The 26,058-nt window shown below is 46.8% G+C and overlaps 1 protein-coding gene across 9 annotated transcripts in view; it reads left to right on the forward strand.

Moving 5' to 3' along the window:
- The window catches only part of SLCO3A1 (solute carrier organic anion transporter family member 3A1), an 829,245-nt gene that overhangs the window by 775,422 nt on the left and 27,765 nt on the right, over window positions 1-26,058 (forward strand). For all 9 annotated transcript variants that reach the window (XM_078326842.1, XM_078326843.1, XM_078326840.1 and 6 more), the window contains 3 exons: window positions 2,962-3,126; window positions 8,186-8,384; window positions 10,463-10,601. In XM_078326842.1, the coding sequence (XP_078182968.1) occupies window positions 2,962-3,126; window positions 8,186-8,384; window positions 10,463-10,601 (503 nt within the window). The remainder of the gene's footprint in view (window positions 1-2,961; window positions 3,127-8,185; window positions 8,385-10,462; window positions 10,602-26,058) is intronic.

The raw sequence follows: 26,058 nt of genomic DNA on the forward strand, positions 1-26,058 counted from the left end.
TATGAAGATAGAGTTTTAATATCCAAGGGGATTCTGTACATGAAGATAAATGCTTACCTCATTGTCCTCTGTTTCTGCCCAATGAATTCATCTCTATTTGTTGAACAATCCACATTTTAAAATGTTTCACAGTCAGCATTCCTCTAAATATTTGTACTATACTTTAAACATAATGTGGATTTAACAGAGGAAAATTTCTCAAGATTTACATATAGATGTTATAAAGGCAAACACTTCTAAACATTTATTTCAAATGCTGTTTCTAAAAATTCAGATGATTGTAAATGTTTGAAACCCTGTAAAAATAGACAAAACACATACATAAAGGCCAGTATGCCTAAAATCGAGGTTATAAGTGAATTAATAGCATGGACTTAAAGTTGTTTTCTTGTCGTTTGTAATCTTATTCATACCCTTTAAAAAGCATTTTATTAATTTGTGCATGGATTTAATCAGAGTTGCCTTCGTAAGGTTTCAGATATTTTACAAGGAACCACCGCAGAACAGCCAAGGCCACCAATTCTGGTTATCATCTGGCTATGACATAGGATTCGGTTGCTCAGGCTTTACCAATTCCAAGCTTTTGGTTCAGTACATTTGTATAACTGAGTTATTTTCGTTATGTCAAAGTCAAAGAACCCTTAGATGCCTGTCTTCTATGTAGATTTTCATTCTTGAAACTTGGTACCATTCCTAGAAATGATAAATTCTTTTTTATATCTGCCAGTTCTTGACTTATTGAGCTCATCTGTTAACATTATTAAAAACTTATGCATCCCCTATTATTATTTCATTCTAATTAGTTGGGCCGTTTAGAGATTTTGTCTCCTAGGAGATGAGATTGAGCCTGTATAATTAGCTCTCTTCTTTAGGACAGCTGGTTAATTCATCACCTTGGAATGCAGTGTGAGACTCCCTGCCCACCTGTTTATTTTGCATGCCACCATGGCACTGATCAGTTTTTCCTAGAGGGGGGTGTCGTGCCTGCCTCATCGGGTACTCTGTTTTATCTATTTGCATAGGTGGAAACAAGTAAACTGCACGTCCAATATCACACTTTTATGATCACAGCAGCAAAGACTTCTAACTTTATAGTCTCTGGGACACCACCTCTATCATTTTGCCTCCCACCTGAACCATTACGCACGTAGGACTTCTCTTTAAATAACTTTACATCTCCTTACTTTTTGTAACCTAGCAGCGTCTTACACCATAACAGCCGTGAAACCATACATTAGATACATCAGCTGTATTTCAACTTTGTTGTAAATACACGTTAAAATCATGGCACAGATTTTGAAATGACAGGGCTGTCCTGGTGCCCCAGAGCTCTCTTGCACACTGCTGGGATACATCATACCATAATTTAGGAGACTTGGCTGAAGACCACATGCCACAGATTCTGTTTGCTGAGAATATCCAAATAATGTGCTTGTTTTCAAAGATTTTTAAAAAACGAATCTTCTATTTTAAAAGCACCAATATAAGGGGAGGTCTTCGTGGCATATGAAACTCCATGCTTTAAGAAAAACAGAGTAAAATAAAGTAAGAATGAAACACAAGACCTCAGAAATTCCTGCTTTCTGGCTCCATTGTTAAAGTGGCGCATGAACCTCAGAGCACTTTTGCCCATCACCAGTTCTCATAGCAGCCCTGAGCACCCAGGACTGAGTGGGAGGCTTCTGGGGTGGACTGGGTGATAAGAATAGACCCCCTAAGGAGAAGGGAGAAGGGAATACATTCAGCAAAGATCTGCAGGTAGAGCTTTTTTTTTTTTTGGGAGACAGTCTCCTTCTGTCACTAGGCTGGAGTGCAGTGGCGTGATTTAGACTCACTGCAACCTCCATCTCCTGGATTCAAGTGATTCTCCTGCTTCAGCCTCCCAAGTAGCTGGGATTACAGGTGCACGCCACCATGCTCAACTAATTTTTGTATATTTAGTAGAGTCGGGGTTTCACCATGTTAGCCAGGATGGTCTCAATCTCTTGACCTTGTGATCCGCCCGCCTTGGCCTCCCAAAGTGCTGGGATTACAGGCATGAGCCACTGTGCCCGGGTGCATTCTTGTGTGGGGAAGAACCCCAATGACAAAGACCTGAGTGGGGAGGACCTGAGTGCAGGCGAGAAATAGCAAGAGCCACTGGGGCTGGACCGGAGGGTGGGAAGGGGAGGGGCCAGGGGTGTAATCAGATCACTGAGGGGTAGACCTCGGGCCATGGCACGGTGTGTAGATTTTGACCGTGCAGGAAACTGATTTGAGCTGATCTCACTGACTGCTACTCAGGGAATGATTATACTGGATCAAGAGTGAATACCAAGACCCCAGTTGGGTGGCTCTGGTAATCTCCAAGTGGGAGCTGATAGAAACTTTTGCCAGAGAGGTGGCCATTAAGATGGCAAGAAGGGGTTTAATTAGGCATCTGCATATTTTGAAGAGCACAAGAATTTCATGTCTTTCTTGAAACTGCTAAAATTAAGTATACTTTCTTAACACACACACACATATATATAGATCCATCAATAGGTATATTGCCATATACTTAAATATATTGATATTTATATTTTTACACACACACACACGGAGAGAGAGACAAGATTTTTTTCTTTTGAGAAGCAAACCCCAAACTCTTTGTTAGCAGAGGATGAAAATATCTTCTGATTGCGTTACAAAAATGTTTAGCGTGTCTAGTGAACTGTAAGAAACGTCCTGGTTTAGTCTCTCCTGTTTTTGTAGAAGCTAGTAATTGGCAACATATCAGTGTATGTTCTGAAGCCAGAGCTTTCACAATCATGGATGACTTATGGGGTGTAGATTTTGGCCTGAGCCACTGGGTGCCTCTGGAGGCTGTTTGCTGAAATGGACAAGAGCAGGGCAAGAAGGGGCCTCAGGAGCAGGCGGCTGTAAGAGGTTAACACAGGGTATGACCTTGAGCCTGACCCTCTGCCTCCTCTCTCCCTGCAGTGATCCCGAAGGTCACCAAGCACCTGCTCTCAAACCCTGTGTTCACCTGCATCATCCTGGCTGCCTGCATGGAGATTGCAGTGGTGGCTGGCTTTGCTGCCTTCTTGGGGAAATACCTGGAACAGCAGTTTAACCTCACCACCTCTTCTGCCAACCAGCTGCTCGGTGAGTGTGCTCCTCAGGCCTCCTGAGAGGGTCAGGAAGGGTGTCCTGTGTATAAGGCCCTTAGAATTTACTGAGCCTGCTGAAGAGCTCCACTCTGCTCTGGGCCTAAAGCAACAAAATATATGTGGCCTCTGTGCACAAGGAATGTAAAGTATATTCTCAGAGTAAGATTTGCCTGCCTGGAGCAATTGCTAAAAGCACATGATAATAAAGAGTGAAAATATAAAATGTACAAAGGAAGCATTTGAGAGACCAAGTAGTTGATAGATGGGTATGAACTGGGAAATCTGGGGAGATATGATGAACAAGGATAAATCTTGAAAGGTTAGCAGGTTTTAATCAGACACATAAGAAAGTAAGAATATTCTTTGCAGCATGAAACCCATGGTTAACACATGCAGAGCTTGGAAGCCATACACTCTCTACTCCTCTCTGTGCCCACAGCAGACATAACTAATGGATCATGACACTCCTTCTCCCCAAGCTCAGGCATGGCTTTACAGTTCTTTAAATCGTAGCCTACAGGTTTCTACTCCCAACTGTTAGGAGTTGACATACTACAGAAAACCAGTGTGCAATCATAAGAAGCAGTGTTGCTTAGGCAGGGTAAGGAATGTGGTCCCACAGCATGTCTTAGTTTGCTTTTTGTTTTGTGACAATACATTATCCTTTCCTTCAAATGACCAGGAAGCCACATTTGTTGCAGCAGCTGAGATACTGATCAATAGTGGACACAATAGCAACAGAGACACAGCAATTAAACAGAGGGAAGAGTGAACAAGGGCTCTCAGGTTTCTGGCTTAGAGAGCTTGTGGTACCATTTGTAAAAACTGGAAATAATGGAGAAAAATCAAATGCGTGCAAAGTTGCCCGTTCAGACCTGAAGCTGCTGAGTGTGAGATGCCCATGGCGTGTCTAAGTGATGTTCAGTGTTCAGCCAAGGGCTCAAGAAGGGGCTCTGGGATGATCATCTGAATTATATGTCGTAATGAAGGTTCAGTTGCCTCAGCATATGGATGGTAGTTAAGGACACTGGAGTGGAATTTATGTAGGGAAAAAATGTGTAGAGTTAGAAAAAGACAGGTAAAACCCCAACCAGAAGAAATAGAGGAGTCTGCAGAGACATTTAAGCAGCAGCATCCAAAAGAAATGCAGAGAATGAGGGTCCTGGAAGTCAAGGGTAAGACAATTCTGGGAAGAAAGTAGCCATCTGAAATGAGAGTGGTGAAGCAAGGTGCAGGCCCAAATGTCCCTGTTGGCTTTAATGATGAGGACAGCTTGCAGCCTGGGTCAGGGCTGTGTCCCTGAAGTGGCAGTGGTGGAACCTGTTCTGTGGTATGGAGAACAGCCCACAAGAGGGAAGGAATAGACAGTGAGCATGGGACTTTGCCTGTGGCGTGGGTTGGAGTCAAGGGAGGGAGTGGTGAGTATGTGGTTTCTGGGACAGGGAAGACTTGAGCAGGTTTCTCAGTGGAGGGAAAGGAGTTCACAGCTGGGTCTTTGCAGAAGAGAGAGGGAATGTGGTGGACAGCCCTTGACAGAGGAGCTCACCTGTTCTCCTGAAAGAGGAGAGGGAAGGACACTTCCCTCCTGAAAGAGGTGATGGAAGCAACTGAGAGTGTGGTGATATGGCCAGGGGTGAGGGCAGCTACAGCTTCACAGACTTCATTTTCTCTGTAAAGGAGGAGTCAGATTGTCTGCTAAGAGGAAAGGGAAGGTGATGCTTTCTGATCTCCTTTCAAATCTCCTGTCATGTCACAAGATGGCCAAGAAACATACACAAAGGTGCTAACCATCATGAGTCATCAGAGAAATGTACATTGGAACCACAATGGGATGCTGCTACACATCCAACAGACTGATAGCAGCAAGCATTAGGGAGGATGCGGAGCCACTGGAACTCTCTTACTCAGCCAGTGGGAATGCACATTGATGCCACTACTTTAGAAAACTCTTTGGCTGTGCCTATTAAAGCCAGCCATATGTCTCTGCTGTGATCTGTCAGTTCCGTTTCTGATTATCTATCCAAGAAATAAATGTTTAGGTTCACTCATTTACATAGCATATGTAATAATGTCCAGCACTGTTTTACGCGTAATAGACCCAAACTTGAAACAACCTAAATATCCGTCAACAGAATAGGTAAATAAATTATACAATGTTCTGTGGTAAACTATTACATAGAATAAGGAAGAAAGAACTCTGATACGTGTCTCAATGTGGTTGAATCTCACAGAGTTGAAAGACATTAGACTCAAAAGAGAACATATTTAGATGAATTAAAAGGAATAGTTGATTAAGGTGATAGAGTCCAGAACAGTTTTTACCCTTGGGGTAGGCTAACTGGGAGGGCACATCAGGGAGCCTCCTTGGCTGCTAGAAGTATTCTAAGGTCAATCTGAGCCATAGTTACAGGGGTGTGCACAGATGCAAAAGTTCATTAGGCTGTTCCCTTAAGCTCTGTGTACTTCACAGGACATAAAATATCCCAGTTTAAATGGAGAAGTAAAACCCTATCACAATGATAGGGCCAGATTACCACCCCACTCCCCGGGAAATGCCAGGGTACCACAAGCCTTACTTACATTTTCCTTTTACACAGATAACTCTCTGCCACCCTCCAGTTGGTAAATTTTACCTCCAAGAGGTATTGGCAAGATGCATTCAGCCCTTTAATATCTGCCTGACAGAGACAGGGTAAAATACACCTCTTTATGATTAAAGTTGTAACTTCTTTGTCATCCCCAGGATCTCTCAGGTTTAGCCCTTCAGCACCCAAAGAGTTTTATCTCTCACCTGCTGACTCCTCTGCTGCTTTTCCTTCCATTTTGATTACATTTGCACAGTTGCTTCAACTTTGGGCCGTCTTCTATCTACAAACAAATCAATAGTCTTCAGGGCAGAAGTTCAAAAAAACAATTCTGCCTTATTGCACCTTTTTGTCTCCCAGTGATCTCTGTCTGTTAGTGTGCTTTGCAGGAGGCACTTTTTCTGCACTGGGCAGTCCCGGCAAGCAGCCCGGGTACCCTCTTTGTGTGCCCTGCCCTTGGTGACGGTCCAATCAGTGTGGACCCTGGAGGCTGGCTGCAAGAGGGGCTGGCAGTGGGCGGCTTGAGAAGGCAGACTTGGGAGATGAGGCCCAGGCAGTGATCCCAGAGCAGCACCCGCCCCCCCCCCCACCCTCCCGTCCACAAAGTCATCAGTAAATGGGGCGGAGCTCAGAGAAAAGCAAAGCAGGCATAGGAGACTAAAGGGCTGGTGGTGTTGATTTGCGAGTGGAGATAAAATGGGTTCAATCTGCATAGGTTGTAATGAGAATGGAGTTTCGGGGAAGTTCTGATCACTGCCTGGAGTGTTGAGGGAGGGGAGAGAGGGGGCTTGACAAAGACTTGGAGAAAAGGTGTGAAAGCCTGTGGTTGCCATGGTTACATCCTTGACAGGTGATGCCCCTACTGTCTCTGCTAGAAAATGAAACAAAATACGGAGTGCTTTCTGGGTGTGAGCATGCTGTCACTGATGTCCATTCACACAGATCCAATCTGTTCCCCAGCTCGTTCATTCTGGAAATAATACTTGGATGCCCACTCGGTCCTGGGTACCATGCTAGACAGAGAATCTGGGCTGGACTGAACGAGACAAAAGGGGGTTTTGTCCCCAGGAAGGCTGCATCCTAGCAGAGAGCGAGCGGGTGCACAAAAAACAAGAAGCTCAAACATAAATGAGGCTGCTTCAGAGAGCTGGGAGAGCCATGGAGTGAGAAGAAGCATGGAATCTCAGGGCAGGGGTGCATGGATCTCTAGAGAGGGTGGCCTGGGAAAGCTGTCTGAAGAGGATAGGGGCCAGCCAAGTAAATACATCGAGCAAGTGTCCCAGGAAAGGGAACTGCATATGCAAAGTCTGGGGAGCTGGCGCTGTTTGGCCTGTCCCAGGAAGAGAAAGGAGGGAGGGTGGCATGGTTGGGGTGGGCAGTGTGGCACAGGATGAGAATAGAAAGGTACCCAGGAGATGGCTCATAAGATCACTTCTATACCAAGGGAGGGAAACCAAGCGCAGATATTCCAAGAGCAGCAGATGATACAGAGATAGTATCTGTCATTTTAAGAATGACTTGTGTTGTTTTCCTGCAGGGCTACACCTCCCTGATTATATTTTCTCACCCCAATATTAAAATTAATTTGCATTCCCTGAGCACATACCAGCTGGTTAATGTACTCAATTGACCTAGAGGTCTGTTGATTGGCAAGAAGGCGGCCTAGACTGGAAAACTGGCCGTGCATAATGTACGTGGTAGATAAATGACACATGGCAAGTGAAAGCTGAGTTTTAGATGAAATGAATCAGAATGGAGCAAACCCAACCCAGGAGACTGGAACTCTGAGATCCTTTGGTTCTCCTAAAATGCCATGGGTCTCTGCCAATCAGAAATACCAGGTTTTTGGTCCTGCTGCCTTATAGATAGCCCTGTGTAGAAGAGAGAGGAAAAATTTTGTATGCCATTTATTCACCGAGAGCTACAAAATGTATTGATTGATGCCACTTACGGAGGGGTGGCAGAGCTGGTTCAAACACTCTCTCTCTGTCTGGCCTGGTGAATTCTGTGACCTTTAGGTTAAGCAGCCTCGATTCCTCCCTCAAAACCCTCCCTTCTTGCCTCATTAGAAGATGGGGAGAAAATTCCTTGTAATTTTCAAGTCCCCTTCCCACATCATCTGAAACACGCGCATAGAGCACATGGCTGCTTCATGATGTATACTCTCCCGGAGGCGTGTCTGTGTTCCCAGCCTGTCTCACTCTGTCACTTGGTAGTCCCCTCTTCAGCGTGTGTTTCTCCCACTTAGCAGGACAGCTGCATGCACTTAGACTCACTAAACAGAATTACTTTATCTATGAGCCCCCTGTGGGCAGAAATCCTAAAGGCTTCAGGGTCCCGTGGAGGCAGTGACACCGCAGTGGGGTCACGGGGCATTCAAGGGACTCGGCCTCAAGCCTGCAGTTCGCCTGTCTGTGGACTGGCCCCTCCTGCCCTATTCATGGCCCCACCCCTCTGTTTTCCTTCCAGGGATGACTGCGATCCCGTGTGCTTGTCTGGGAATCTTCCTGGGTGGTCTTTTGGTGAAGAAGCTCAGCCTGTCTGCGCTGGGGGCCATTCGGATGGCCATGCTCGTCAACCTGGTGTCCACAGCTTGCTACGTCTCCTTCCTCTTCCTGGGCTGCGACACGGGCCCTGTGGCTGGAGTTACTGTTCCCTATGGAAACAAGTGAGTACCGGCAGAGTCTGCCACCTTCCTGCCTGCTCATGGACCCCAGCGCTCTCCCTCCGCAGTAGGTTGAGGGAGCCAGCTTTGTTCCTAGAGACCCCTGAGGAGAGGCCTCCAGGCTGCCTCTGCATCATACTCTCCACATTGGAGAATCAGTAGAAGCCTCTGGGCTGAGAGAGTTTTGAGACCTGTCCACTCAAAGCCAGGAAGCTCTGGGGCAGGAGACACACCGTTTCCTCCCTAGCGTGCCCACATCACGATTCCTGGCATTTGACTTTAGGAAAGATGTGAAGATAGAAAATAAAAATTTTAATTCAAAATTCAGCTCAAAACAAAAGAATCGATTGATTTCAACAATTCCTTAAACTATCAAAAGCTGTCATTAGCCTCACATGGCAATTAGAGGCTCTTGCCCATGGCAGGTATTTTTAACTGTAGAGGGGGAAAGTGGGGGCGGGAAGGGAGGGAGGAAGAGAAGGAAGTGAGTTCTCATGGGACCACTTTTCTTTCTCCCTAGTTTTTATCCCTAGACTTCAGACTAGAGTCCAGTGAGAACTGCCCTTAGAGGGAATTATGGGCATCCTCAGCTATTCATTCTCAAAAGCTGTCCCCTTTTCCACATGGAACTGAGGCTGCCTTGGGAATCCAGACTGGAGCATGGAGGCTGCAGCATGGCTGGCCTGCAGGGTCCCAGTTTCTCTCTTTCCAGAGCCAGACTCTTCCTCCAAGCAGGCCACCAGGCCTGCTCCTCCACTTGGCCCAGAAGATACATGGAGCCAGGGCATTTCTGTCACCCACAAGGGTGAGCAGGCAGAGTGGGAGAGCAGAGCAGAGGCAGCTTTCTGTATGTCTGTGCACAGCCCAGGCACCATGTGCCCCTCCCCTTTACACCACCACGGGATTGCCCCTTCCAATCACCCCGCCCCCAGCCTGGCCCCCAGTTCCTTCCTGTCCAGATGTGGCTTCTTCCTGCTTGCACATCCGGCTATGCCGAACAGCCGTCTCGAGTAGCAGATGGCTCACCTCCCAAGTAGTAAAGTGTAGTGGTTAGAAGCGCAAGATCTTACCATAAGGACATTATTCTTCCATAAAGAAGAAAAAAAGTGTATATCCTACAGTCAGACTTCCCTGTTTCTAAGGCCTCCTCTACCATTGATGAGTTCTGTACTTTTGGGCGAGTCGCTTAACCTAGCTATGCCTCAGTTTCTTCTCTGAAGCCATGGGGGTAATCATGAGAATAAATGAAACGATCCGTGCAGTCCTTTGAATAGCGCATGACACAGCAATTGCCAGGTGCTGCCGTCATCATATTTACTATTATGAAATGCCATGAGCCTGTGGAGACAGAGCTGAAAATAATCAGACTAAAGAAGAGCGCTTTCGTCTCTTACGTGCTGATACGGCCACTCGGCCCTTTTGCTCTTTTTTCAGTTTGTTTGCTCTAGGTAGCTGTGCCTTTAATTATGCAAAGGAAAATTTAAAACATCAGTGTCATTCTTCTCAGGACACTGAATCAATTTAGACAGTAATTCTTGAAGCCAGTCTGGTTGTAGCTGTGTAATAAGTCAGCCGTCGTGATGCTTCCTGACCGCTGGGGAGGAATAAAGCAGAGACGAGAACCAGCCCAATGAGGGAAGAAGTTAATTGTTCACGGAGCAGGCATAGGTTTTGGTTCAGGAAAGGGGGATAACTTGAGGCCATAGCAATCAGGAGAGACATCATGGAGGGGGTGGCCGTGAGCAGAGACCCAACTGTCACCAGTGCAGAGAGCACATCAATTCCAGTGATAAAGAGCATCTTTGTCCATGCTTCATGAGAAGGGCTGGAGTGGACTTGGCTTCCACACAAGCTGGCACCATTGTGCAGGGCACAACCCACATAGCTCTCAGTGGTGGCCCTGGGCTGCTCCTTCCTGGACAGGAAGGTTGGAAAAGGAAAAGGGAAGGGAGAGCCAGGTAAGAATCCCATAAGCTGGGTACCATGCGATTCATCCCAGCAGACGCAAAAGGCTGTCACTGGGGACATCTGATTCCAAATTGACCTGTTCTAATGGCTGCCATGCTTCCTTTCTTTTCCAGCACAGCACCTGGCTCAGCCCTGGACCCCTACTCACCCTGCAATAATAACTGTGAATGCCAAACCGATTCCTTCACTCCAGTGTGTGGGGCAGATGGCATCACCTACCTGTCCGCCTGCTTCGCTGGCTGCAACAGCACGGTAATGGGATGGGGCGGGGGATTCAGGCAGCCAAAGTGGCTTAAAACCCAAGGCCAAAGGCAGGAGCGAGCAAGCACAGATGTTGCACATGGTGTTCCTTCTCTGTCAGTTTTCTTAGCTGTTGCCCTGCTCTAGTGGAAGAGCTTCCATCAGCAGGAGGAGAGGACTGATTCTGGTCTTGCTAAACCAAGTGCGTTTGCAGGAAGTTTCACCGGGCAACTGAAAGAAAAGATTCAAAGGAATCTGTATATGTGAAACCAAAGGAAAAGATGGTGGTTCAAGGTGCTTGCAGAGGGTCAAGGGAATAGGATGTCTGCATGGGTAGTGAGCTCCCCATCCCCAGAAGTATGTCAAGAAAGGCTTGAAAACCATTTATCAGGAGAGACTTCTTCCAGACCTGAGACACTGACACCAATTCCTACCCAGTTCGCTTTGCCACGGTTTTCCTAACTAAATGCCTTCCCCCTTTCTCCATGTTCCTGACGCTTTTTTTGTGGGGAGGTGCAGGTGCTTTTTCCAGCCCACAGCTTTCCGTGTTCTCTTCCTGAAAACCTGATGCTAAGTGACAGGTCATCCAGTTGTGCTGATCCCACCTTCCAGGAGTCCTTGGCACATGCCCTGGGGTACCCATACCACCGCTGCCCTCTCCAGGCCCCCCCATCTCTTGCTTGGACCCATGTGGTAGTTCCTACCTGGCCTCCCAGAATGGCCCCTTCCGTCCTGCCTTCTGTTCAACACTGCAGTCAGAAAGGTTTCTAAAACATAGCAAATGATCCTTTCTCATGCTACTCTGTCAACTGGAAGATCAGTTCTAGGGCCCACGTGTCTTTAGCTCTACTTACTTTCGGTTCGTGGTGTTCGGCTTCCCCCATACACCCTCTCTTTTCATACACCTGCCTCTATTTGGACAGTTCCTACACAATGGTCAATAGCCCCCTCAAATTTCCCCTCCTCTCAACCCATCCCTTCCCTCTTTTATCTTTAGGGTTCTTCTCTCTGAAGTCCTTTGGTACCTCTTTCTCCTAAAGACACTGTTCTCATTTCATTACAGTGACTTGCTAGAAGTGTCTGTCGTCTGCTCTGGTCCTTGGATTTCTTAAGCAAGAGCCGGCACCCGGAAGTACTCCATGAATGTCTGTGCAAGGCATCATGGGAAGAGACATATGAAGGCCCAGTGGCAGCTTTCAAGGGAATTAGAGTTGAGATCATTAGTTGCTTCTTCTTCCTACATCTTACATCTTTCAGGAGCAGCAATTTCTCTGAACAAAGAAAAATTGATCATTTATTTTCATGTGCAAAGATTTCATTTTTCCTTGTGTTTAACATTTAGATTCCTGGCCAGTTACTAACATTTTCTATGGAGAAAATAAATCACCATTGGGGGGGGGGTGGGAGGAACTGATTTTTTTAAATTAGATGATAAAGCAATTTCTTTATGCAAGTGGAAATACATTTTAAAAGAAGGGACGGGCCTGGAGAATGGTTAAAATAAAAACAAGCCATTATTTTTCATGACAATAATTTCATTAACATTTTAATATCCAGAAAGTTACATTATAAATCAGTCTCCATTATTGTCCTGTTACAAGAATTAAATTGACTCAATATAGTCTCTTTGAGACCAAACGAGTCTCTGTTCCAGGGAATGCACTGACCAAAAAACTTATCTTAAAAATTGCATTTCCCCTGATCTTCTTGCATGTACAAGAATCTAATCGAATAACAACCCGACCAGGCCCATCCATGGCTGTATCCCACTGCGGAAACGGCAAAGCTGAAGAGTGCAGTTATCAGACTGCAGGCTCCTCTGCTTACCTCTGGATGTGTTGTTTGTTCCCCAGACCGCGCCTTTTATTCGCATTACTCGAGGCCTCACATTGCCTGCTGGGGTGTAGTGAGGGCAGGAGGTTATCCCCATGCAATTGCAATGCAGAGATTGAGAAACCACCAGCCCTCAGAGCCTTCCCTGCAGAGGCAGATCTCCAGACACCCTGGCTTCCAACAAGTGGATGAGGGATTTGGAGACTCAGAGCAATGCTTATCCTGGAAAGGGGCCCATGTGACAGTCTAGCCTTAAAAACAACCTCAACCATAAAACTTGCAGCAGCAGCCAGCTTTGTTGAGAGCCTATTAAGCCCCAGGTAATGGGGCCTTCCGTGTGTCACTCATGGCCCATGGCAGCTTGGCCCAGAGTCAGAGGAATCTCAGGCCAACATCCAAAAATGAATGAAAAGCAATTTAAATCCTTTAAATCTCTGCTGCAGTATTTTGAGAAAATGCCAAATGGTGGCTATATTCCTGGTACATGGACTCCCTCGCTCCCCCCTATTTTCTCCACTCTTTTCTTCTTGTCTCCAAGCTTGTAAAACAGAAAACAAAAACCTCTTTGACAAGCTAAAACCTTCCTCAACTCTTCTACCTCCTTCTCCCTTTCACAGTGATTCTCCTATTGACACTGATCCCCGGGAATTCTCCACCCTCCCAGTTTCATCAGTTCTTCCAGCCATAGCCTCAACCCTGTGTATGTTATCCCATTGATCCTCCCAGCAACCTTGGGAAATAGGTGTTCTTTTTATTTCCTGAATATAGATGAGGTTAGTCACCTGCCCAGTGCCATGCAGTAGGAAGTGGGGGATCTGGCTTTTGAATGTGGGTCTGTCCAATGTCAAGTACACATGGACACCAAGAAGGAGAAATAGTGTCTTCCTTTGCCCTCTGTACCTGCCCTAAGAGGTTCACCATTTTTCTATCCCTTCAAACATGCACTTCTCATTGAAGACATTTATTTGGCCTTTACCATCTGGCCCTGGCTGACTCTCTAGCCTCAACCTCCCTGTCTATTCCTCCCACCTTTTTTTTTTTTTTTTTTTTTGAGACAGGGTCTTGCTCTGTCACCCAGGCTGGAGTGCAGTGGTACAATCTTAGTTCACGGCAACCTCCACCTCATGGGGGTCAAGTGATTCTCCTGCCTCAGCTCCCCAAGTAGCTGGGATTACAGGCGCACACCACCACACCCAGCTAATTTTTTATATTTTGGTACAGATGGGTTTTTTTTTTTACCATGTTGGCCAGTCTGGTCTTGAAATCTTGACCTCAAGTCATCCACCCGTCTCGGCCTCCCAAAGTGCTGGGATTACAGGCCTCCCCACCTCTTAAAGAGCCACTTGGTAAGTGGAACTTCTTGGAGTTCCCCAACACATCAAGCTCCCCCTGCCCCTGGGCCTTTGCACATGCTGTTTCTCTTATGTGCAGTAGTCTCTCCCTTCTAAGCTCTGTCTTATGTGTTAGGGTGTCTCTCCTTCACCACTGCTGAGAAGGCTTCTCCACCTCATCTCTTCCCCCAGGGCTGTTAGTGCCCTTCCTGCAAACCCTGTTGCCCCTGCTCTTGCCTAGCAAGGCTCTCACCTCACCTGTGCTGATGGCTCATTTACTCTAACGTCTCCCTCCTTAAGCTGCAGGGATAGGGCTCTGCTGTGGACCCTTGCGTTCTCACGGTCCGCCATGGCTCTGGATAAAGGCCCTAGGCTTTCTCAGCACCCGGCTGGAGGCCTCATACTGACCTCAGAGAGCCCCAGGGATCCAGGGGTGATAATACCATTCTCTTGTTTAGCGGTTGGCAAGTGGGTGGGTTGGATGATGCCAGTTTCGGTACCAAAGACCTTATCTTCACTTACCACTCACCACTTCATAGTTTGCGTCAAAATTCCCCATATCTCAATTCGATGTACGTCACTGATGAAGTAATTCTGAGTGTAGGAAAATCTGATTAGTGTTAGCAGTTTCCTGATATTAAGCTTTCCTTCCTGCTCTGGTTTGGATTTTTTATTTTCTTATATCTCCTTGAGTGATACCAATCCAAGTTTCCAGGCCTGCATTTAATACACAACTTTTTTTTGAGACTGAGTCTCACTGTGTCACCCAGGCTGGAATGCAGTGGTGCGATCTTGGCTCACTGCATCCTCTGCCTCCTGGGTTCAAGCGATTCTCCCGCCTTCGCCTCCTGAGTAGCTGGGACTACACGCATGTGCCACCACACCAGGCTAATTTTTGTATTTATTAGTAGGCTGGTCTTGAACGCCTGACCTCATGATCCGCCTGCCTCAACCTCCAAAAATGCTGGGATTACAGGCCTAAGCCACCACACTCATCCAAATATACAAATTCTAATTCTTCTCACTGCATGTGATCAGGAGGGGGTGACAAAAAAAATTGTGAGTTAATTTTGTAAGTTTCCTTTGGCATAAATGTATTGTCCAGATCGTTTTTGTACCTTTCACTTTCAGAAGTAATTATCCAACAGAAAGCATATTAGTATGCTGTAGACTCATGGCTGGAAGTTGTATCCTTTTGATGTGCTAAATAACTGACTAGAAAAAAAACTTCCATCAGCCACCAATAGAACGTTGAAAGTCAATGTGAGTCCAGCACTGCCGTTTGTAGGGTACTAATGATAGATGACTACTTCATCCCCTCATCCAGGCAACAAATATTTATTGGGCACTTGTTTCAGCGAAACGCCCAGTGGGTTCGGTGGAGGGGAGGAGGACGGCTCCATGATGGACGCGTGCAGGCAGCTCATGGGTCAGTGTTACAGATCTCGATGCAGGCTGCGTGTTAGGATCATGTGGGAGTTTTTAAAACATGAGGGCTCAGCCCCACTCTCAGAGATTCTGATTCCCTTATGTTGGAGTAGGACCCATGCCTCAGTACTTTTTTAAGCTCTTAAAGTATGTTTGATATGAAACCAGGATGGAGAGGCACTGTTCTAATACACGGCTTCTCAGCCCCGGCACCGTTGACATTTTGGGCCAGATAGTGGATTGCCATGAGGCGCTGTCTGACGCACTGGGTGTTTAGCAGCATCCCCGGGCTCTCCCCACCAGAGGGCACCCCTGCCCTCCCCACCCCCAAGTGCCAACACCAGTAAATGTCTCCAGATGCTGCCACATGTCCCTTGGGGGATAGCATTGCTCCCAATTCAGAACTGTGGCTGTCATAGAAGGGATGAGACATGTTCTATACATGGTATCTTCCTTGAGAAAGGTCAGCATGTAAGCTGACACTGAGTGTGCATCCTTCAGTCTCTTTTTTTCTTCTCACCATGACCATATCTGCCCACTATAAAAACCAACTGGAGAGTTAGAGGTACCATATAGCAGGGGTCCCCCACCTCTAGTACCAGGGCCAGTCTGTGGATCTGGGCCGCACAGCAGGAGGTGAGTGGCAGGTGGGCAAAGCTTTCTCTATATTTACAGCTGCTCCCCATCGCTCACATGACCACCTGAGCTCTGTCTCCTATCAGATCAGCCACGGCATTGGATTCTCATAGGAGCATAAAGCTTACTGTGAACTGAGCCTGCGAGGGGTCTACTTTGCAGGCTCCTTATGATAATCTAATGCCTGATGATCTGTCACTGTCTTCTATCACCCCCAGATGAGACCTTCTAGTTACAGGAAAACAAGCTCAGGGCTCCCACTGATTCTACATTATGGTGAGTTGTATAATTATATTTCATTATATATTACAATTGTAATCATAATAGAAGCAAAGTGCGTAATACGTGTAATGTGCTTGAATCATCCTGAGACCATCCCCCAAACCCCACTGGTCTGTGGAAAAATTGTCTTCCATGAAATTGATCCCTGGTACCAAAAAGGTTGGGGACCTCTGCCATAATGTGGGTTGCAGCACAGGGAACAAACAGTGTGTCTGCCCTGAAGATTCATTTCAGCTGGCCAAAGCCAGACTTGAACTGGGCCTCTCCGAAAAAGTTGGAAGATTGCTATCAGGGGACCTGCACCCCAGCAGGGCAGTGGTTGACTGGAACTGAGAAGCGCTGGCCCTTTGAGCACATTTGCTTTCTACTGAGACGTAGCCCCCACCACCAGCCATCCCGTACACCTGAGTCATTTTTCAAATTTATGTTTCCTGTCTGGTTCCTCCTGTCTGAGGAGGGTTTGCAGCCCTCCTCAGACAGCCTGGCCCTGTCTGCCAGAGCTGATTTAAAAGTCTGTACTTATCCTGGTCATGGCTTATCAGAAGGGACTTGGGACTATGCTGAAATCCAACCCTATCAGGGTGTCACCACCCAGGACACCTGATGTATCTCAGGCCCTGTGCAAGGCATGATAAGTGTAGCGATGAATAAGGACAGAAGCTCATGTTCGCTGTAACATGAGATGTATTAATAGAGTTATGTCCAAGGGAGCACCCAAAAGCAACACCTAACCTTACCTTACAGACAGTTGGGTGAAAAGAACAATTGTAAAATAATATATAGACAAAGATCCCTTTTGATAAACATTTAAACATGTGTGTCTTTGCATCAAAAAGATACTGGAAGAACCTATGGACAGCTATTCATGGATACTTCAGGTTAGGGGCTGAAGAACTAAGTTTTGCTTATTTATTTCCAGTGTTTGTGTATATTTCAGAATTGTCTAAAATGATTATGTATCACTTTTCCAATTAGGAACAGATTTTTCTTTAAAAAATCCTAGTTCAAGGTGAGGTGGTTAGGTTCTAAAAGAGGGGAGCAGCTATGTAGACACATGAGTAGAAAGCTGGGGTAGAATTAGCTCTGGGTGGGGAAGCAGTAGAGGAGGGGAGTGGTCATGTTCCCCTGGAGCAGGAGGCATGGAAGGACTAGGCTGTCATCCGGAAGGGTAGTGGGTGTTTGGTAGCCAGGCGTGGAAGGACATTCCAGCAGGAAGAGTGCATAGGCTGGGGTGTGGCAGTTTGGACCTCATGATGCAGGCAGGTTTGGAGTTGGAAGAGAGAATGCTGGAGGGGAGATAGAGGGGCCTCATGTTCCTTCAGAGTTGCAGTTACACCTTTCACCTTTCCATGCTCTGCCCACTGTGTCCTACGTTAGACAGCTGGAGCAGAGTGAGCCTTTCTGCTCCCCAAAGAACAATCCCTTTCCTTGCCTTCAGCAGGAGATAATTAAGATCTAACAGGACATGCTCAGGCTCATGTGCTCCAGGTTACTGGGGTGCAAGGTGGAAGGAGGTCTTGCTTTCATCTCAGAATTTTTCTCCCTGGCCATTATTTTTCAGCCAGTGACCCCACCAGGGAAAAAGAGGTTGTATTTCTTCTTGCAATTTTTCAGTGTCCCCTTTGCCTTGAGCTTGTAGGTTGCCATTGGCGCCCTTTGTGATTAGATCTGAGGGTTATGTCTGGAAATACCAGCTTTGGTTGAACCAATGAAGTGAAGAGATAACTAAGCTACAAAAAGACAGTAATAAATGACAGGAGACTGTCTGAAACACCGAGAAGTATATTGTCATTCAAAAGAAGACGCCCCACTTTATTGTGGTGGGTCCCACATTCTTTGCTATCTCAGCTCTTAAGACATCCGGTGCAAAAGAACAAAAATCTCACAGGCAAAAGCAGGAAGAGCATGGCAAACTCACTTTCTGAACATTTCTAGAAACTGTCAGAGCCAGGCATGGTGGCATGCCTCTGTAATCCCAGCTACCGAGGAGCTGAGGAGGGGAGGAGCACTTAAGGCCCCAAACTTGAGACCAGCTTGGACAACATAGTAAGATCCCTATCTCTGAAAAGATTAGCTGGGCAGGTGGGAGACTTGAGCCCAGGAGTTTGAGGCTGCATGCAGTAAGCTATGATCATGCCATTGCACTACAAACTAAGACCTCATCTCTTAAAAAAAAAAAAAAAGAAAAAGAACACAAATCTTCATCTCTCTCTGGTAACTGACTGCTTTCAAGAGGAAAAGCAAAACAGTATTCCAGGGGTGATCCTCCGCCTTCCAAGTTTCCATGGAAGGCTCTTAATACAAATATTCCTGTACCATCCTCTTCAAAAAATAATCTGTCTACCTAAAACTTTGCTCCTTTGTACAATTAATAGGAATTGATCCCTTAGGATTGAATTGGGGGGGATAACAAGAAAAAAACCTTTATTTGCCAGTATTTTTTGAAATGCTGCTGAGGAGTATCTTGTTCTTGTAATACCAGCTGTCAAAACAGCATGCTGACCACTTCCTTCATCAAGAGAAAACAAGCCCAGATTCCAGAGTCGTTTTTCTATTTCTGTGGTCTGCAGCTTTATTGTAATTATTTATTCTCATCCTTGTATGTGAATAGAAACATTTCTCAGTTGAAATTAATAACTGAATGTGGAACAGGAGTACAATGTTCAGTGATATGCTATTCTCCGTTCATTGATTTCCTCTTTATTTTCTAACATTTTCAACTTTTAATAGATAAATCAAAAAGTATAAAAAGGAAGGCATGATGGACTCTCCCTTCTACCTCTGTCCCCTGTTTACCTCCTTCTTCCTCAACCTGCCAAATAGATGATTGCTGTCCTTGGCTTGTACATCCTTCGGGATTTTTTACTGCACATAAAAGGCTCTATTCCGTACCTCGCTATTTTGTTTAATTTTTTCAGTTAATAGTTTACCTGGGAGTAATTTCTGAATTAGTATATTAGGGAGGTTCTTCTACCTTTTTTATGGCTATATAATCTTCCATTCGGTGGACCTAGTAGGATCTCTTTAACCAGTCTCTTATAAATGAGCATTCAGACTGTTGCAAAACTTGAGCTCTGACAAACCACATTGTGCTTCATATTGTCCATATGTCCTTTTGTGTCTGGGCAGTTCTATCTGTTGGATATGTTCTTGTAGAACAGGCAAGCCTGTTCCCCCTGTCCTCCAAGTCAGCAAGCTTCTCAGGTCTGTTCTGGGAGCTCAGTGGCCACCTGATTATTAACATGAAGTGTCATGGTACATTTTATTGACAGTAAAGCTAGATTCTGCCACCTCACAAGTTCAGAAGTGAAGCAGAGAATTTACCTCCCCCAGAGACAGCGGGGACTGCATTTCTTCCCAGAGAATGGCAAACCAGGAAGACATTCCTTTGAAATGGGGATGGAAAATGGAGGCATTTGCCAATTCAGCAATCATAAGCTAATCTGAAATCTGGTATACTTTCTTACTAGTGAATTATCTTAGGGACAGCCAGAGAAAGCATAAGGGGGCATATCACTTCATTCAGACCATGGTAGTCTACAGGTGAATTCCAAGATCCACCTGCTTTTGAGATTGGCCAAATAGAACTATGCTATCAGGGTGTGGAGTGAGAATTGGGATCCCAGCCTTGATCATCCCCTTAAATAAGACTTCTCTCACACATCTGGCTTTCTCTAGCTTTCCAAACTTCTTACATCTCAAAGCATTTGCAGGTCTAGGGCTTCCCACTTGGGTGCCCACTTACTGCCAGCTAAAGGGGTACCCCACTTCTGCTTTTCCTTTCGGATCGATGTTGAAAACACCATTGATGGAAATCATCTCTTTGCACTCTGGGAAAGGTGAAACTGCATATGTCCTCATCTGCAATTCTTCCTGCCACACTCAGACATCTCAGCGGAAGCTTCCTCCTTAGCAGCCTCATGACCTCATGCATCCAGCTCCCTTAGCACAACGTTGGACACATCTGGGCTCTTACATCATACAAGCCTTGATAGGAGGTTCCCACCCCTTGCCATCTAGCCACAACCTCAGCTTTTTCCCTTGGATCCCCTCCCTACTGGAGAGCTTGCAGGGCTGCCCCAGCTCGCTCCCCATGTGTGGGACCACCCAGCCCATCCTGGTGGATTAACTCATCGGATGGAAAAGGAAACCCATCCAAGTCCTTGCTCAGATCACTCTGGCACCTCCTCCCCAGCTTCTTTCACAGCTCTCTGTGAATACATTAAATCTGAATAAATAAATACAGATTTGCCTGTAACCTTTAGGAGAGATCCATCCATTTCCAGCTTTTCCTGTTGGACAGCAACAGACAGACATTTTCACTGGTCTTGTGCCAGTCTCCAGCTTTTCTTCTGTTATTAACCCTAAATCATCCCATTCCTGTCCATTCAGCCTAGGGCTATCTTCGTCCATTTGGGCTGCTATTTCCAAACACCTTAAACCTGTATGGCTTATAAACAACAGAAATTACTAACAGCTCTGGAGGCTGGGAAGTCCAAGATTAAAGTGCTGATGGATCTGACATCTAATGAAGGCCTGCTTCCTGGTTCATAGATGGTACCCTCTAGCTATGTCTTCACATGGTGGAAGGGGCAAGGCAGCTCTCTGGGGCTTCTTCTGTAAGGACTCTAATCCCATTCCTGAGTGCCCCACCCTCATGACCTGATCACCTAAAGACCCCCCACCTTCTAATGGCATCACATTGGTGATTTGGTTCCAACATATGGATTCTTGGGTCAGGGTACACGAATGTGCAAACCACACACTGCTACCCTTCTTTTTGGCTGCAGACCCCGTGCAGCTGAACCCTGCTGTCTGCTCACCTCATTAACAGGAATGTAGGCTTCATGGACACATTTAGCTCACCCAGATGGGGCCATGCAGGCACTGTGCCAGCTGCAGCTGGAGATAAAGATGGCTCAGTTTATCCCATTCCACTAGTGCCATGATCAGGGGATCCATTTCACAAGGGATTTTCCACTTTGGAGGGCAGGGAGAGGCTAGTTTCCTCTTTGATATGACTGAGCCACAGCCTAGATATGGGTAAAAATAAGACCTAGATGCAGGCAGCAGATTCAGATGACTTGTTCATTAAACATGTGCTCTGAATGAAGAGATTCCTAAACAGGCCTTGTGTGAGCAATGGCTGTTTATTCACCCAGGTGGTCAGTTGCCAGGGATGGGGCGGGTGTGTCCCATACCTTTGGGTTGAGGTAAGGAGATGTGAGGGCCAGGGGTTGTGAGGGAGATTTTGAATGTGGCAGAAGGGCAGCAATGACGTGTAGCCATAGCCCAGGAGTAGTCAAGGGGGCAGACAATTTCGCTAGGATATCTCGGCCTAACAGGGGAACTGGACACGTGGGGATGATTAGGAAAGAATGTGGAGAGGAGTGCTGGCCTGATTGACACCAGACGTGGGGAGTTGCAAGAGGCCTGGAGGCCTTGCTGTCAGTTCCCACAACAGTTATGGAGGCCAAGGAGACACGTTGCTAAAAAGAAGGCAGTGTGGAGTGGGTGACCTCCATGTTGATTAAGAAGGGGACGGACTTACCCTCCACCTTAAGAGTTACTCAAAGCTCAGTGTCCATGATGGTGCAGGGGGCCTCTGAGATGTTCAGGCAGCGTGAGTCTTCGGTCCTAAGCTGAGGAGATCAGGTAAGAGCCCGACGGCTACAGGGTTGGGCTCTTGGAACCTTAGGGAGTCGGGCAGTCCAATTTTCAGTGGATGCCCCACTCAGACAGGATACGGCTTAGGAGGAATCCCGGGCTGCGGACATTCCTTGGTTCAGGTTTCTGACACTTGAAACAAGATTCAGGAGGGGCTGCTGGATGCTGTAGTCTGGGTGCTTTGAAATATCTGTGAGCCGGTGGTGTGGATGGGGTTTGTCTTACAGCAGAGGCAAGCATCTGTAGCTGTGAGGTGCACTGCCACCAGGCAGCTTCTTCCCTATCATTGAACACCTTGAAGGCAAGGTTGATTAATTCCTGTTGTGGGGTTTGAGGGCCAGATTCTGATTTCTGTAGCTTTTTAATGTCAGAGGCCGGTAAAATGCCTATCAAGCATTCTTCAGGGGTGAGAGAAGTAAGGATGACATGTAAGTCACTCCAGGTGAGAATATAGGACTGGGTTAAGTATTCGAAGTCTTGTGTATCTTTAGTAGGATCTAATGAAAAGGAGCCTAGGTGTTGGCTAATTTGGGAAAGGTCGGATAAAGAGAAAGGAACATGCAACCTAACTATGCCTTCAGCTCCAGCCACCTTTCCAAGTGGGAACTGTTGGGCAGGGGCAGAGAAGTAAGCCGCAGGACTGAACCATAAGCCAGTCTGGGTATGAGGTGGGTTGTGGGTTTGGGGCAGGGGAACAGGAGGGAGGCTCTGGGGGTGGGGGGGTGAGGGTGCCTGGATTAGGGTCTGGTTTGGACAAGCAGGGAAGAGAAAGGTCGGAAGGGTCAATGGACAAGGAGGATTCTGGGTTAACGGCACAGGCAGGAGGGGCAGACAGAAGGGAAAGAAGGAAAATTTGGGACGGGTTGCATTGAGAGCAGAGATTAGGGAGGGATTGGAGTGTTTAAAAAATGGCTGGACGTCCAGCACCGCAGACCATTTGCCCATTCGTTGACGAAAATTGTTTAGGTCTCACAGGACAGAAGAATTGCAAGTGCCATTTTCTGGCCATTTGGATTTATTGTCTAATTTGTGTTGAGGCCAGGCCATGTTAACGGAAAAAAGAGACGTTTCGGTCTCAGATTGGGTCACAGTTGAAGAGGTTTTATGGTTTTTAGGATGCAGGCTAGAGGCGAAGACAGAGGAATAGATGGCAGATATTGTCCATACTGAAAGTAATGAGTTAAGAGGAGAGAAGTGGAGTAGACACGAGAAGGAGCGAGCAGCTACCAGGCTTTGCAGTAGGCGTCCCTGACAGTCCTGGGCTGTAACGTGGCTGAGTGATCACAGCAGGCATCCTCGAGATTGACCAGACACCAAGGGAAGGCTGTCTTCCTGGGACCATGACTGACATCGGAGTGTTTGAGCAAGAGGGAGAGACTTGGCTCCTCTGTTTGTACAGATAGAGAGTGTTGCCTTCGTCTGTGCTAGAAAGGTTTAAAGGAAAAGAGAGAGAAAGGAGAGACTTGGCTCCTTTGCTCTAAAGGAAAATAGAGGTTGTTGGGCTGGTCTGATGTGCTGAGATCTTACTGCACTGAGGTCGCAGGTGGGTCTTTTCACAGAGGGAGAGCAGGGACAGGGGCTGGTCTCCCCAAAGGAGTACCCCTGTCCCGGGTTTTGGCACCAAATGTTAAGCACGTGCTCTGAATGCAGAGACCCCCTAAGCAGGCTTTGTGTGAGCAACATGGCTGTTTATTCACCCGGGTACAGGTGGGCTGAGTCCAAAAAGAGAGTCAATGGAGGGCAGAGGGACAAGAGTTGGGTTTTATAGGTTTGGGGTAGGCAATGGAAAGTTACAGAAGTTACAGTTCCGGGCAGTTTTTGCAAGTTGGGAGGGGGTCACAGGGTCTGGAGTCACGAGCTTGACCAAGGTCAGTTATAAAGTCCAATTGCCTTATCAGTTGAGATGGGAATTAAGCGCTGCCAGGGTTGATCTTTCTTTTCCTTTGTGTGGTTTTCCAGTTACTTCAGACTTTCTAGTTCCAGAAACTCATCTGGAGTGTACCTGCAGGCAGAGGTTACTATGGTGCAGTCCATGGTGCAGTCCGCCAGCCTAGAACCTTATGTTGTTAAACCAAAGAAAGCTCACTGATCCCAGGGCTCATTCAGAGGGTTCTGGCCTCCGTCCCTCAATTTCAGTGCCTGTGTCACATCCCTGAGAGACTGAGTGCTACAGATACATAGCCTCTTGGGAATACTCAGGAATGTAATGTGGGGCACTAGATTGAGGGATTCCTGGGGTACTTAGCCAAACAAGACCACAGCCAGCCACAAGGGCCCATTCTTCATTTATGCCCAACTACTTTTTGAGTCCTTGTGGTTCTAAGAACCCCAGTCCCAAATCTTTTTCCTCACTTTGATTACCACTGCAGTAATCAAAGAATAGCTGCAAGTGGTTTGAACTAGGGCAGGCTTTGAGACAGACTTAGGATGTGGCAAAATGAACAGAGCTTAGGTATTCACTCATTCAACAAATACATATATATATATACATACACACACACACATATATATATACTCCCTGTGGTGAGCTCTGTCCTGGATGGCTGGGGTAAATTAGGAAATACAGCCACAGTGGTCTCTGTCTTCATTAGCCTTAGTGTCAGGAGGAAGATGGATTTGATGTAGGGATGTGAATGGCAGATTCAGACTTACCTCCTGGTTTCTATTAAGTTGGTACAAAACTGCAGTTTTTACCATTATTTTTAATAACTTTTGCACCAACATAATAGTTAATAGGATGCTGTTACTGAGGCAAGAGGTGAAGGGAAAGGAGCTTGGGACCGAGGCCACGTAGCAGTCAGGAAAATAATGTTTGAAGAAGTGAGAGGAAGGAGCAAAGCAAGTTTCTCGCTAGACGCCCCCGCACCCCTGGCACAGGTCGGCGGGTCAGAGCTCAGGGGAGTGTCCCAGGAAGCTGTGCTGCACGGCTTCTCAGGGGATGCTGGGAGCCACATGGTCGGCTGCAGCCAGGTCACTAGAGGTGGACATGGCGCCTCCGCCAGTCAGCAGGGTGGGCAGAAAAGAAGGCGGTGCAAAGTAGGAACTGCTGGGACAGCCTGGAGCGTTCTGGGCATGTCTGTGTGTCCGTTTTCATGCCTGACTGCATGACCTTCTGGATGTAGTGGCCTCAGCCTTGCTTTGTAGGAGAGGAACATGTAATTTTCTCTTTACCCTTCACAGTTCCCAGTCGGGATAGACCCCTGTACCCTAAGACAGATTAACAGGAGGAAAACAGGTTTAGGAACACGTGTACAGGCTGTATTACAGGACACAGCCAGAGTAATGAGGTGGCTTTGACTTGAGGCTTGAATACTCCCATGGTCCAGTGAAACAGAGAAGGAAGGGTGTGGGGAAGGCCAGTTATGAGGAGAGGCCCAGAAAAAAGCACCTTAGACAAGAGTCGCGTATGTTATTGCAGAATTAAGTCAGTGTCTTCTAGATTGGTCATCATCTCCAGGGGTTCAGTCATTCATGTCTCTCTCAAGAGAGGAGCCACCCTTAGAGATGGAGATTTTCTTTGTAAATTTACTTTTCCATAGACGACAGTAACTTCTGTTGTCAGAGGTTCTTCCTGTGTCTGTGGTTTCTCAAAATAATCAGCTCAAAATATTCTTTATGCTAAAGAAGCGTATTTTGAGGTGGCATATGCTGGTCTCCTACACCTCCTGCCTTCTGAGTCTCTCCCAGGTTTCCCTCCTGTCCAGCTCCTATCTTTGCAGGAAACAGAACTTGGGGGAGATGCTTCCCAGCCTTAGGTGGGACAGTGGCCCCAAGCTGAAAGCACAGATCCCTGCAGGCTGTTTTGATGCCTCACCATGCTCATGAGTCTTAGCTAGGGATATAGCAAGTCAGCCTGGGAAGGATGGGGGCTAAAGATTAAATTTGGGAGAGTTGTGATCAAATGCAGAAATGGTAAAATAAAGGTGGGAGACCTGGGGAAGGAAGTGCAGAGCAGGTGGGAAAGGGGAGAAGGTACCAGACAAAGATGGAAACTGAGAGAGTGGAGGGAGACCAGGAAGACAGGCAGGGTGGGGCCGTGAAGCCAAACAAACAAGGGAGTGGTGAGTAGTCAGCAAGGGGCCTGTGAGTCTGGAAACTCTGGGGAGAGAAAAATGCATGGTGGGCCTGGGATGTGGAGCCCACTGAAGAGCTTCGCACCACCGGATTCATGCGTGTGAAAACAAGCCAGTCAGAGCAAGTTGAGTGTGGGGGAAGAGAAATGCAGGTGGTGCGTGTACATAGCAAGAAAAGTTTGGCTGCGATGCTGGAGAGGAGTGGGCAGTTTCCGCTCC

The sequence above is a fragment of the Callithrix jacchus genome, chromosome 6 (genome assembly GCF_049354715.1).
Source record: "Callithrix jacchus isolate 240 chromosome 6, calJac240_pri, whole genome shotgun sequence".
Lineage (NCBI taxonomy): Eukaryota > Metazoa > Chordata > Mammalia > Primates > Cebidae > Callithrix > Callithrix jacchus.